The sequence below is a fragment of the Microcaecilia unicolor genome, chromosome 9 (genome assembly GCF_901765095.1).
Source record: "Microcaecilia unicolor chromosome 9, aMicUni1.1, whole genome shotgun sequence".
Lineage (NCBI taxonomy): Eukaryota > Metazoa > Chordata > Amphibia > Gymnophiona > Siphonopidae > Microcaecilia > Microcaecilia unicolor.
Genome location: NC_044039.1, coordinates 67,864,628 through 67,877,801, shown reverse-complemented (window position 1 = coordinate 67,877,801; position 13,174 = coordinate 67,864,628). Strand labels below are relative to the sequence as shown.

Genomic DNA, 13,174 nt, shown 5'->3' with positions numbered 1-13,174 from the left:
CCCATATACCTCTCCTACCCACGTTCGCTTCAACTTTTGTATCTCCTCTCTGGATAATCTCGTCTCTTGAATACAAGCCACATCAGCACGGTGTCTATGTAAGGCTTGCAAGAATTTTGCCCTTTTAATAGGGGATGTTATGCCCCCTATATTCCATGTTATGAATCTAGTCCGAGCACCCCTCCTCCATAAATAGTGTCATGTCTAAAGATACCATATGGGGGTCCAGGAAACTCAGGCACCCAGCCCCACCTGAGTTTCCCAATTTCTTTTCCCGACATCCCATGGAAGATTCCCTTACATTCATTCCTCCTCTGTTCTCTAACCCCCCTCCCCTTCCTTCCCCAATCCCAGCCCTTCCCCCACCCCATTCTCAGCCCCTTTCCGTTTAATTCTCCCCCCCTGAATACCCATGACCTCTCCTTTCGTAACATCTACTAGGAGAGCACCGGTCTATTAATGGCAGGGGTCCCCCTCCCCCACCCACCCGATCTTCCCTTTCCATCCACACATCTGCCCCCACTCTCAAACACCAATTTCTCACTTCTTCCTGCAATCTTCAAACCATACAGAACTAACGTAACTTCATAACATAACATTTAACTTAGATACCAGACTGGATATCTCCCACATCAGCAGGACAGATACCTTCATGTATTTGCAGTCCAAGTCCATCACATCCCGCTTCAGGCTTAGCAGTTCTTTTTTCAGCCATTTTGTCCAGGGGTAGGTGAGGTCCCGCTCTGCAGCAAGGCCTGGGCCTCCTCCAGTGAGTGGTACATCTTCCAGCCGCCCTCCTCCAGTACTTTGAGCTGAGCGGGATATAGTTGCATAAATCTTTGGTTCTTTGTCGCCAGATGACGCACAGGGGTCCAAACGCTTTCCTGCGCTCCTGCAGTGCTGCAGAATAATCTTGGAAGATTTTTACAGCTGCTCCATCAAAAGTCAGCGAGTCCCAGTTAGAGCGGGCGCCTCTCAGAATTTCTTCCTTGTGCAAGAAGTTGTGTACCTTGATTATGACTACTCTCGGCCTGTTGCCACCTTCAACTCTCCTGCCCAAGCGATGTGCTCTCTCTAGGCACAGTGGCCCACTGCTGTCCGAGAGAGCAAACTCAGATTTTAGCCAGTTCTCTAGCTGCATAGGTAGAGCGCGGTCTGACACGGACTCCGGGATCCCGATCAGTCGGAGGTTAGATCTACGAGACCTGTTTTCCAGGTCATCTAGATGTTTCGCTTGGGCTTGTAAGGTTTTCTGCAGGTCCTTCAATAGTGATTCTCTGCTCTCATTTGAATCCTCCAGGTCCGACACACGGGCTTCAAGTTCTCCCGTTCGCCTCATGGTTTCCCCCAGCAGTGACTCCACACCCGCTATCTGGTCCGAGAGCTTTGTTAGCTCAGGTTTTAAAGCCGCTTTCACCGCCTCCCTGATTTGCTGGAGTTGCAGCGGGTGGAATTGTGGTGGGGGTTCCGGGCAAGGGCCGGGCGCCATCTTGGATCCTTCCAACCCTCGCTGTTTCTCGGTGACTTTTTTTGTTGTTTTCTGCGCAGAGGCCCGGGTTTCCTTCGTCACAAAGGAATCCATGCAGATGTACACGAGGTAATCGTGGGTTTAAGACGGTTGCATGTCATTTTTCGCTCGTTATGCGGGAAACGGAGAGGGGGGAGCCCCAGAGAGAAGAAATTCACAGCTTCCCCTCTCACACCATCACATGACACCCCATCCCTGGATTTTTTAAGGCATTATCCAGATAATGCCTCTGAAAATCATTGCAGACTGTTAGTACTATCTAGACAGTGCCAGATCAGTACATGGGGAGGGAGTTTGGGAGGCAGAAGGATGGAACCTTAAATTACCTGGTTAGCAACAATATTCAGTGCTGGTATCTGGATAACTTTCCAAGTAACTTAGGATAGCAAAAAAAACTATCCTAAATTACTAGAGGCGGGGGTCCTTTTACTAAGCTGCATTAAGTTCAAATGTGTGCCTAATGTAGCAAAAAAATGAGCTACCATGGAATGTGTCACTATGTTCCACAGCAGTTTTTGAATGTGAATGCGCTAACAATACATTAAACAGTTTTTTGTATTTTTTTTGAAGGAGCATGTGAGGGGTGGAGTGTGGACGCTTCTGTGCTAACCAGTTAGAACATCTACATTACCCCATGCTAAATGGCTAACACATTGATAACGCAGGAGCCTTTATCGCCTACATAACAGGTGGTGCCGCAGTAAGTTTTAAAAATGGCCATGTGCTAATGTCAACATTAGGTCAATACAAAAAAGGAGGAAAAAATCCCCTTGCAATTAATAACATGGAAAAGTGAGGAAAATAATGAAACGAGAAAGGTCCAATCCAATTGCAAGTCTTTTATAAATAAATACTGTGTTCATCTACAAAAGTCCATGGCACAGAAATAAAAGGACTCGACACAGCTGTGTTTCAGCAACAATACCTGCGTCAGGAGTCACAAAATTCTAAGAAATGTGTCACTGACAAAATATGATGAACTATTTGAAGCAGTCAAGCCATACTGCTGCACATAATCTGGAGAAATGGGTTAAAATACTGCATCATCACAGGGCACAGGCATTGTTGCCGAAAACCCAGCCGTGATGAGTCCTTTAATGGCAACATTAGTGCATGGCCGTTAATGGAGAAAATAGAAAAAAAGGCATTTTTACAGATGCAGTACAAATGCCCTTAGCACATGGAAATAAGGAAGGGTGGAGCCTAAAATTACCTGGATATTGACAATATTCAACACTGGTATGGTAAGGACACTAATGCCTATTTTTAGCACAGCTCAGGAAAAGGACTATCCACGTAAAAGTGCTGAATATTGCAGTTATCTGGATAAGACCAGCACTCTGTGGACTTATTTGGATAATCAGTGTTGGTATCTGAATACTGGCCAGTGCCGAATATTCAGGCATACGTTTAAACACTGGTCCAGCGTTTAAAAGAAAAGCTGACTGCAGAGCTTAAATATGGACCCATACATTTCCATACATTCTTTTCTACAGAAATCTTACCTGCATAAAGAACAAATGTAAAGGTGTTTTGCATTCATGGCTATTTTCACAGGGGAACTATAAGGGTGTTTTTCCTTGTAAAATTACCTCCAAATTCCTTGAGTACAGAAGCACAGACTTCATACATAGATGGACAGTTTGAAAATAGCTCCCAAATCACTATTTTGAAAATTACAATGAAACCTTGTTATTCTGACCTGTACTTTCTTCCTCACAATTGGACAAATCCTCTGTTTGAAAAAAATATATATAACCTTGTAAGGCACAGAATAGAATTTAGGAAACTATTACACAATACCTTACAACCTTCACAAGCATGGACTCCATAATGGTAGCCAGAGGCTTTATCTCCACACACTCTACATTCAAGGTTTAAAGTCCCTCTGAGAGGTTCATCTAAGCTGCCTGGAACTGCAGGGCAATTACCAGATGAAGGGCTTGATGCAGGTGAAAGAGTGTCTAAAACAGAAAATAAGCCAAATAATGTTGATTATCTTATGTAGAGGTGAGACAACTTGTGATTGCACAAACAGCAGCAAAGGCACATTGCTAATACTTGCTACTATCAACTACAAATGTCATGTGAATTCAATACTTGCAAACTGTATGCATGACAAAGCATGGTGGGGAAGGGGGGGGGGGGAGAGAATTCAAGGCAATAAGGAAGGGTTTTATCAGATGTTTAAGAGATTCAGTGAAAAACAAAAGTCCCCTAGTTATATCATATATTTAAGATTCATGCCCAGATGATTGAAAGCCCCGCGATGTTCCAAACAGCGTTCTAAAAATAGCTTTGGAACAGTGCGGGGCTTTATTACCTCTATGATCAGAGATAATAGTATGCAAATTTCTGCACACTATTATTTCGGATCATAGGATAAAGTGCGGGAGGATTGTGTCTGAGACTGTGCACTTGTTTGACAGGTCCGGGCTGTCAAAAGCCCAGACGTGTCAAACACAAGGGTAGGTCTGTGGGACCACCAGAACCCAAACAGCAAGGCTCTGGTGACCCAGTGCCCCCACCGAACCCCCACCCCAAGCCAGCGACACGGGGGCTGGAGGTCCTGTGGATCTCCAGCCCCCTAATCCATCATATCCCTAAAAAAAAAGCCTGGTGGCCCAGTGGGCCGCAAACGAAGTCCCCCCAACCTGGTGGTCTAGCGGCCCTCTTCCCTGCCCACCAGTACCTTTGTTAGAGGAGGGAGTAGTACATTCCCTCCTCTTCCAGCGCTGCCCTGAAAATGGCAGCACCCAGCCCTGCCCAGTGCATCCTGGAATGAGCTAGGCAGGACTTCAAATATATTGGCCCAATAAACAAATAAATTTTGGCTGGACATCAAGATGTTTGGCCAAAAGTTATCTGGAAAAAGGATGGGCCAGGGCTAGTCCTGGAACATACCAAACAAAGTCTGCCTGGCAGCAGGAATATTCAGCTGCTATCCAGACATCTTAGTTACTGATTACAGGAAGTCTAAGATTTATGGTGCTTAAAGATACCTAGATTCAGAAGCAGAAATATATCTAGATATCTCACTGATTGTCCAGTTAAAGATATCCAGTGGCCACCACAGAAATCAGACCCTATTGTTTTGGGGTCTTTCTTCCTCACTATGCTGGATTGTCTCTCCCTTATTTACTTTCAACATCTGAGAATGGTGAGTTACTGCACCATGTATTTCCTCTGGATCCAAAAAACTGACTTGCTCTATAGTATCAAGAATCATACGAAAATGTAGTTGAGAAACAATTTTTCCTACAGTGTAGATGACCATTAGAACTACAATACCATTGATGAGCTGTCATAGGGTATATATATCGTGCATAAACAAAGAAGACACCAAGCAAAGGAAGGAATCTGGGAGGACCTTCAGAGTACAAAAAAAAGGAAGCTAGACTACAAGAGAAAGGGCTTGAAAATGGAGACTAGACTACAAGAACAAGAACTTGGAGGGTGGAGGTTTCCAAATTCCAACATAAAATAAAGAGATTTCAGTGAGTTAGCTCATGAGGAGGAAACGAGAGATAGCAAAGCAGTTTGGGGAACACCAATGGAGATATTTTCACTTAGATTTATTTGGGCAAATCAAACTGCTGTCATTGAAGCAGAGTTTAAAAGCAGCTGCAGTCTAGACTACAGCAGGAACAGGAAATTTAAGAACAGTTGAGTGTGGTAAGTAAATTTGGCAGAAGTAGAGGAGAGTTAAATAATCACTAGAGAACTTTACAACTCCAGCTATGGAGTGTGAAGGAGGTGGAAATTACAACAAGCAAATTATAGGAGCATTCAAGGGTGCTGGAGTTCACAGACCTAAAAGGTGGGAGATGAACTTGTTAAGTGTGCATTACCTATTTATATTTAAATATTTTTATTGGTGCAATAATAAACAAACACAATGCTGTCCTTGGAGAAACGCTCCATACACCACTAAAGTCATCTCATGATGGTAGAATACAACTCAGTGCAAATACATTTTTACTTTTTCCCCCCTCCCGCCTTCCCCCCCATCCCCTTGAACAACTCAACTCCCCCCACACCCCCCAAATCCCCTCCCCTCTATGTCGCACTTAAGAATTCAAAATTCTACTACGCGCTACTGCAGTCAATGAGTCCCAGAAGGGGGACCAGACTTGGCAAAGCCTGTCTCCTTGTGGCGAGGATAGGTCTTCTATTCCCCTACGCTCCAAAGCGCCGAGGTGTATCATATTAGATCGCCAGTGTTGCAGTGTAGGCGGGTCACCGGTTATCCACTGTTGAAGAATCGATTTCTTTCCAACCAGGATTGTTTTTTTCAAAAAGCATCTAAGGCCCCGAGGAGCAAATGGGGGGACACTGAACACCTCAAATAGCTGAGATGGAGTTGGTTTCCAAACAGCCCCCCAGAGCCCAGACACATGCTGACAGACCTGGCGCCAAAACCCAAGGATCCTCGGGCACCTCCAAAACATATGTCCTAGGTCAGCTGGGGATTGGGCGCACTTCTTACACCTATCCTCCGTCCCCATTGATGCCCTATATGCTCTATGAGGTGAAATGTACATCCTCATCAAAAATTTATAATGTGTTTCTTGCAACGTCACATTCTCCGTCAGTCTTTGGGTTCCCAAGAGACAAACCTTTACCGTTTCCATCTGGAGGTTTGTCGCTAGCTCTTTATTCCAGCAACTGGTTAATTTACCATATTCCACCTCACCCAGATGTTCCCGCAGGGAAGCATGATAGTATTTGAGAGGGACCCTTAATTGTGCGTCCAACCCCAATATGGTAACTAATTGTTCCCACACCTGCGCTGTCATAGTGAGGGCCGGCAGGGATCTCAGATAATGGCGCAGCTGGAACATAGAAAAGAAATTTAGTCCCTTAACCTCATACTCCAACTGCAGTTCCACCTGAGATTTTAGTGTGCCATCCTCATTATATAGCTGGTATAAATACTGTAAGTTTTTTGTGCCCCACATGGCAAAATCCGCCGAAGTGGTACCCGGCATGAAGTCTCTGTTACCCTGGACTGGCAGCAGCGGAGAGGATTCCGAGGATAATCCATAAACCTTACAGGCCCACCTCCAAGCTTTCCTCAGAGGCATAAGTATTGGTGCAAAAGCCGGAGGTGTCCGCAGTTTCCCCGGCGCCGCGTACAACCAGGCACTAAAGTGCTCCAGGGCAAACAGCTTCGTCTCAGCCCCAGTACATGAGAAGTAAGATGATCCCCGGAACCAATCCGTGAGGTGACGCATGTTACTGGCAATCGAAAGGAGTCTGATACTCAGCAGCCCCAACCCCCCCCCCCCCCCCCCCCAATCTCGGTAAAAAGAGCTGAGACGCTCGCATACGCGATTTCTTACCCTGCCATATGAACCTCGCTAACAACCGTGTTACCCACTGGTCGTCCTTCTGTGACAGGCACACCGGCACTATTTGTAGCACATAAGTCCACTTAGGCACCAATATCATGTTATATAGTGCAATTCGTCCCATGAGGGACAACGGGAGCGAGTGCCAACCCCGCAGTGCGTGTCGTGTACTTTGCCGAAGCGGTTGAATATTCACGTCATACAAATCAGATAAATCAGCAGGGATTAGTACTCCCAGATACTTTAAGGGCCCCTTAGACCACGTAAGGGGAAACTCTCCCTCCCATGTCTCCCTAATCGATCTCTGCACTGGGAACGCCTGTAGTATCCAGGAGGTACGGCAACGACCTGCAGGGGCGTGTCAAGGTCAACAGAATATCGTCTGCGAATGCCAAAGTTTTCACTGATAGGGAGGGCATCTCAACTCCCGCAATCCCAGGTTCTCTTTGAATCGTGCACAATAGAGGTTCCAGATAAAGCAAAAACAACAACGGCGAAAGTGGACACCCCTGCCTTGTTCCCCTCGCTATCGGAAAAGTGGCGGAACGAGTTCCATTTACAAATATAGCGGCCTGGGGGTGGAAATACAGGGCCGTAATTGCGTGTGCAAACCAGCCCCTTAAACCCACGTAGTCGAGAACTCCAAACAAGTAATCCCAGCGTACTTTGTCAAACGCCTTTTCGGCGTCGAGGCTCACCAAAAGCAAGGGTTCTTGTGACAGTTGGCTATAGGCCACAGCCATGCAAACTTTACGGACATTAATAGAGGAATGTCTACCCCTCACAAATCCCACCTGTCCCTCTCCCACCAATGTGGTCATATGTGGGCTTAGCCTCTCCGCTAACACCCTAGCTAAAATTTTGAGATCCACGTTAAGGAGAGAGATCGGTCTGTATGACTCCGGACGTTCTGGGTCTTTCCCCGGTTTCGGTATCAGTGTGATCCATGCCTCGTTGGAGTTCCGCGGAAACCTACCTCCCTCCACTGAGGCGTCAAAAAAGGAAACTAGGGTGCCACATAGTTGTGGCAACATGCACTGATAGTATTCTGTCTTGTACCCATCGGGACCCGGGGCCGTACCCCTTTTCAACGCTTTGACCACTTTCTGAATTTCCTTAGCTCTCAAAGGGGAGTTCAACTGATCTATTACCTCCGCGGTTAATTGTGGGATACCCGAATCTTCTAAATAGTCTACCAAAGCGGGTCCACTCCGCTCGCCTGGGTTGCTATAAGGGATGCATAAAAATCATGTAGAATCTGTACTATCCCCTCAGGCCGGGCTTCACGCGAACCATCTGGCTTTATCAAAGATGGGACGAACCTATTAGCCCCCCCCCAATTCCTTACTACTCTTGCCAGCAATTTCCCTGATTTATTGCCGAATTTATGGAAGGTGAATGATCGATGAAACAGTTGTTTTTTAGTACGCTCATGGATAAGAGAATTCAGTGCCGCGAGCGACGACACCATCTCTTCCCTACTCCTAGGTGAGGGGGCCGCTAAATGTTTACGTTTTGCTGCCTGGAATTTATGCTCCAGCTGGACAATACCCTGTGCTAACCTCTTTGCCCGGGCACACATATAGGAGATGACCTCCCCCCTCATAACTGCTTTTGACGTTTCCCAATAGAGAAGGGTATCATCCTCATGCTGTACATTGGTGTCCGCAAACAACTGCCATTTCTGTCTAAGATGTTCTTGAAAGTGTACATCCCCTGCTAGATGAGATGGAAATTTCCACTGATGTCCTCTAAGTCTACCCGCTCCTAGCTCCATATCCACCCATATCATAGCGTGATCTGAAATCTCCATTGGCCCCCACCTCTGCTTTCACGATCTGTGGGAAAAGTGTACCCTCAGCTAAAATATAGTCTAATCTAGACCACGTGCCGTGCGCTCAGAAGAGGTGAGTATAATCGCGGGCAGTGGGATTGACCAAGCGCCATGGGTCGACTAAGTTCAGCGCCCTGCACAGGTATTGTATGCCCTTACCCCTACCCAATGCCATCCCCGCTGAAGGTGCCGACCGATCTAACTGCCCATCCATCACCTGGTTGAAATCGCCCACTAAGAGCCAGGGGGCAGTTGTGTGTTGGAGACCCAGATGAATTATGTGCTGAAAAAATGTATGATCGTGTACATTTGGTCTATAAATATTAAGCAAGAATACTTCTTGTCCCATTATGTTCAAGTGTAAAAGTATATATCTCCCCTGTGCATCCCGGGCTACTAACTGGGCCTTACATTGTAGAGATTTGTGGATCAGGATTGCCACTCCCCCTCTTCGCCCCTGTGCTGGTGAGAAAAAACATTCCCCCACCCACCTTTGCTTGAGCTTTTGACTTTCCTCCTCAGACAATGTTGTCTCCTGTAAACATGCTATGGAGGCTTTGTGACGCTGCAAGACTGTTAAACTTTTTGCTCTTTTTATTGGCGATCCAATCCCAGCCACATTCCACGATATTAATCTAGTCGAATGCATCTAATCCGGGTCCCAGGACTCCATCTCAGCTTCCTTCAAATTCAATGGTGATGTTAAGGCCCCTGGGTGCAAAGCCCCCACCCCGGAGCCATCCCCTCCTGACCACTCCACATAGTGCATAGTTTCCCCTTCCCCCAAGTTCAAGTTCCTGTGCAACACTCTCGTCCCCCATGCTCCCCAAATAAACCCCTCTTTACCAGCCCACCCACCCCCTCCCCCCTACTTCCTCTCCCCCTTCATTAACCCACAACTGAGAAACTCCCATGATACCTGAGTCACAACATGCTGCGATCCCCACCCCACCCCCCACCCATCAACCGCACTTTTTAACCAAATAAAATTTTCCTGAACACAAACTTACAAAACATTGCATACTTGCCCCTGCGTTCTGCAATTATATAATTTCTTTCATGTCCGACTGACCCACCAGTCCAATGCTTTCTTTCAAGTAGGTGTCCCAGTTGTGTTCAGTTCTCTATTAATAAACTGCATGGCTGCTTGGTCTGATACAAAAGGGATCCATTTCCCCTCATGTTGGATCTTTAGAGTAGCTGGATACAGCAACATAAAGCGCTGATTTCTTTCCACTAGCGAGGTGCAGACTGGATGAAACTTCCGTCTCCTCTTTTGCAAGCTGGTTGAATAATCCTGAAAGATTCGTATTTGTACTCCAGCATATGTCAGGGATTCCCTTTTTAAGCGATATCCCCTAAGGATTTCTTCTTTATGAATATAGTTCAGTACTTTTATGATGACGACTCTGGGGCACTGGTTGTTCTGGTGCTGTCTCCCGATCCTGTGCACTCTCTCTAAACAGAGCGGCCCACGGCTGTCTGACAAGGCAAATTCTTTCACGAGCCATTCCTCCAAAACTGTGCTCAAATTTTTCTCCGGGATAGTTTCTGGCAACTCCACTAACTGGAGATTACTCCGTCTAGCCCGGTTTTCTAGCTCATCCAGCTTCTCCGCCTGCTGGTTCAGCTTTTCTTTAAGGCTCTTCAGCTCCGGGTCATACTGCTGCCATGTGTCCTCTAGTGCGGACACCCTCGTTTCCACCTCCGTTGCGCGGCTCACTAGCGTTGCCATCAGCCCATCCACCTTTCCCAGGCGGTCATTCAGCGACGTGAACCTGGGTTCCAGCGCCGTTTCTACCGCCGCTACCAGCTGTGACAATTGGCGGGCCTAAAACTCTGCTTCGTTTCTCGGCGTTCCGGGCGCCATCTTGGATTCGCCGGTAGCGCCAGCCGTTTTTTCTTTCTCTGGCTTTGCGCTTTTACGTGATGTTCCCGGCGACATGGACACCAGATATTGGTCCATGCACTCTCAGCCAGCTATAGTGGACCAGGTCAGTCGATTTCGGGGCTATTTGTAGGCAGTATCGGGCGGGAATCGGGCAGGGATCCCGGAGCAGTGCGAAAGTGTGGCTACTGCTCCCTCAGCATCACGTGACCTCTGCATTACCTATTTAAAAGGCAGATCACATCTGACCACAGAATAAATTTGCAAATGAACACAAACATTGTAGTTTGACTAATACAGCCTGCATTAAAAAACAGCCCTGCTCCTTCTTGTTGCCTCTCTCCTTCACTGTCTGTGCAAAAGTCTCAGGGAAACTGGAATGCTGTGCTTTGTAAGCCTAAAAGGCCCGAGTAGAGAAGAAGACTGCAAGCCCTCTGGAGACAGAATACCTATTGTACCTGAACATAACTCACCTTGAACTACTAAGAAAGGCTAAGCTAAATCCAAGAAGAGTTATCCTATATAATAAAACGCACCTCCAACATTCTGAAGCTGACTGCATGGCTGAGGCATTCCTGCTCTCTGTATCCATCTCCTGAATTGACATCACGTACTTCCGGGTTCATCACAGCAGAAGTGACCAACCACACAAGGTTTCTCGGTTTCAGAATGTTGGAGGTGCATTCTATTAAATAGGATTGGTCAGTTCCTTGAAGCACAGCCAGAGCTCAGCGTCCTGCACAGTAACGCTCAGAGACCAGAGAGAGAGGGGGGGCCTGACACCAGAGGGGGGGGGGGGGAGGTATCTCTCTCACACACACTCTCTCTCTCTCACAGTCAATGTCTTTCTCTCACTCTCACACACTGTCTCTCACACACTCTATGTCTCACACTGTATCACATTCACTCTCTATGTGTCACAAAGTCACTCACACACTCTCTTGGTCTCACACACTCAGTCTCACAGACAGTCTGTGTCTCACACACTCTCTCGCTCGCACACACTGTATCTGTGTGAAACACACTCTCTCTCTCTCGCACTGTGTCTCACATACACACTTGCACACACTCTCATTCTCACACACACACACTCGCACCCAGACTCATTCTCTCTCTCTCTCTCACACACACACTCGCACATTCACTCTCTCTCTCTCTCACACAGTCACTCTCACATACACTCTCTCAAACATACACACTCCGAGGAAAACCTTGCTAGCACCCGTTTCATTTGTGTCAGAAATGGGCCTTTTTTACTAGTGTTTCAATAATTTTTATTGATGGCATCAGAAGAATACACAAACAAGATTAAACAATAACAGTAACAACCAGTCATTGCTCACAGCAAGAAGTCACGTTGGCATTATTTCACACCATCCATTACAATTTTAATTAACCCACCCCACCCCTCCCCCCTGTCCAACTATCCTGTAACTTGTGTTCAAATCTTCAGATTTTGTGGAAAGACCAACGCGTGTGAACTTAAATTCTAAATAAACACTCAGCAGTTTCTTCCTTCCCCTTGCCCCCCCCATCTCCCCATTTCCCTTCTCCTTTCCCAACTTCCCCCATTCAATTGTCATTGGGTCATGAAGGAACAGCAGCCTGTAATATCGTCAGTCCCACCCGAGGGCTCAAAGGTCTCCAGCAGAATACTACAGCATATCATCATAGACCCATTAATAAAAATTAGTGTCTTTCCTCTTAGTATTGTCTGTCACTTCACCCCAGCTTGGTGCTCTCGCCCGTCCTTTATCTGGTGTACTTAGGAACCGAGACCGTAGTTCATCTCAGCATTTGGTGCCCCCCTCACGTTTTAGGTTGATTTGGATGTTCTCCCAGCCCCGGGGGGGGGGGGGGGGCTCTGGGACTGAGGTCAATGGCTAATGGCTATCAGAAATTATAACAGACTTTGGATTCCTCCCCCTTGCGCCATCAATATTAGGCCAAAATTGTGTTATCTCTAAGGGGCACTAAAAGTTTAACAACAGACGGGAGGGTGTCCCACAGCGGCTCCCACTGTGCCCGAAATCGCTGACCAGGCACACCATCCACGTCAGCGATTCCACATCGGTCTATTCGCATCTGTTTTATCAGTTGCGCCCTCCACACTTACAGAGGGGGCTCCTCTTTAGATCTCCAAAATCGCAGGATTGACGCAACTCCAAAATATACAGCCAACCTAGCAAATGCCCTGAATCCCTCTGGGGGCTCCGTTGAGAATTTGAAGCAATGAAATAAGAGTAGGGGGTCCCAGAGAAAGGTGCAATGCCATATCCGATCTGTCTCTCGTCCTACCCTTTGCCAAAACCGTGCAGTGTATTTGCAGCTCCAGAACATATGTCCCAGTGTGGCTAAGCCATGGTTGCACTTGGGGCAGTTCCCAGTTCCTGCAATCCCTGCTCCGAGAGCCCTACGGGGGGACATGTGTGTTCTCAGTACCCATCTATACAGTCTCTCTCTCTGCGGCACTGAGAGCCTCTGTGTGTATAATGATTTTAGAAATGTCCTGCAGGTGTCTACAGAAATCTCACAGCCCAGATCCCCTGACCACTCTCGAGCTAGCCGGA

The 13,174-nt window shown here is 47.0% G+C and overlaps 1 protein-coding gene across 8 annotated transcripts in view; it reads right to left on the bottom strand.

The window, feature by feature from the left end:
* The window catches only part of PPARA (peroxisome proliferator activated receptor alpha), a 652,237-nt gene that overhangs the window by 224,510 nt on the left and 414,553 nt on the right, over window positions 1–13,174 (bottom strand). For all 8 annotated transcript variants that reach the window (XM_030213762.1, XM_030213761.1, XM_030213757.1 and 5 more), the window contains one exon: window positions 3,332–3,492. In XM_030213762.1, the coding sequence (XP_030069622.1) occupies window positions 3,332–3,492 (161 nt within the window). The remainder of the gene's footprint in view (window positions 1–3,331; window positions 3,493–13,174) is intronic.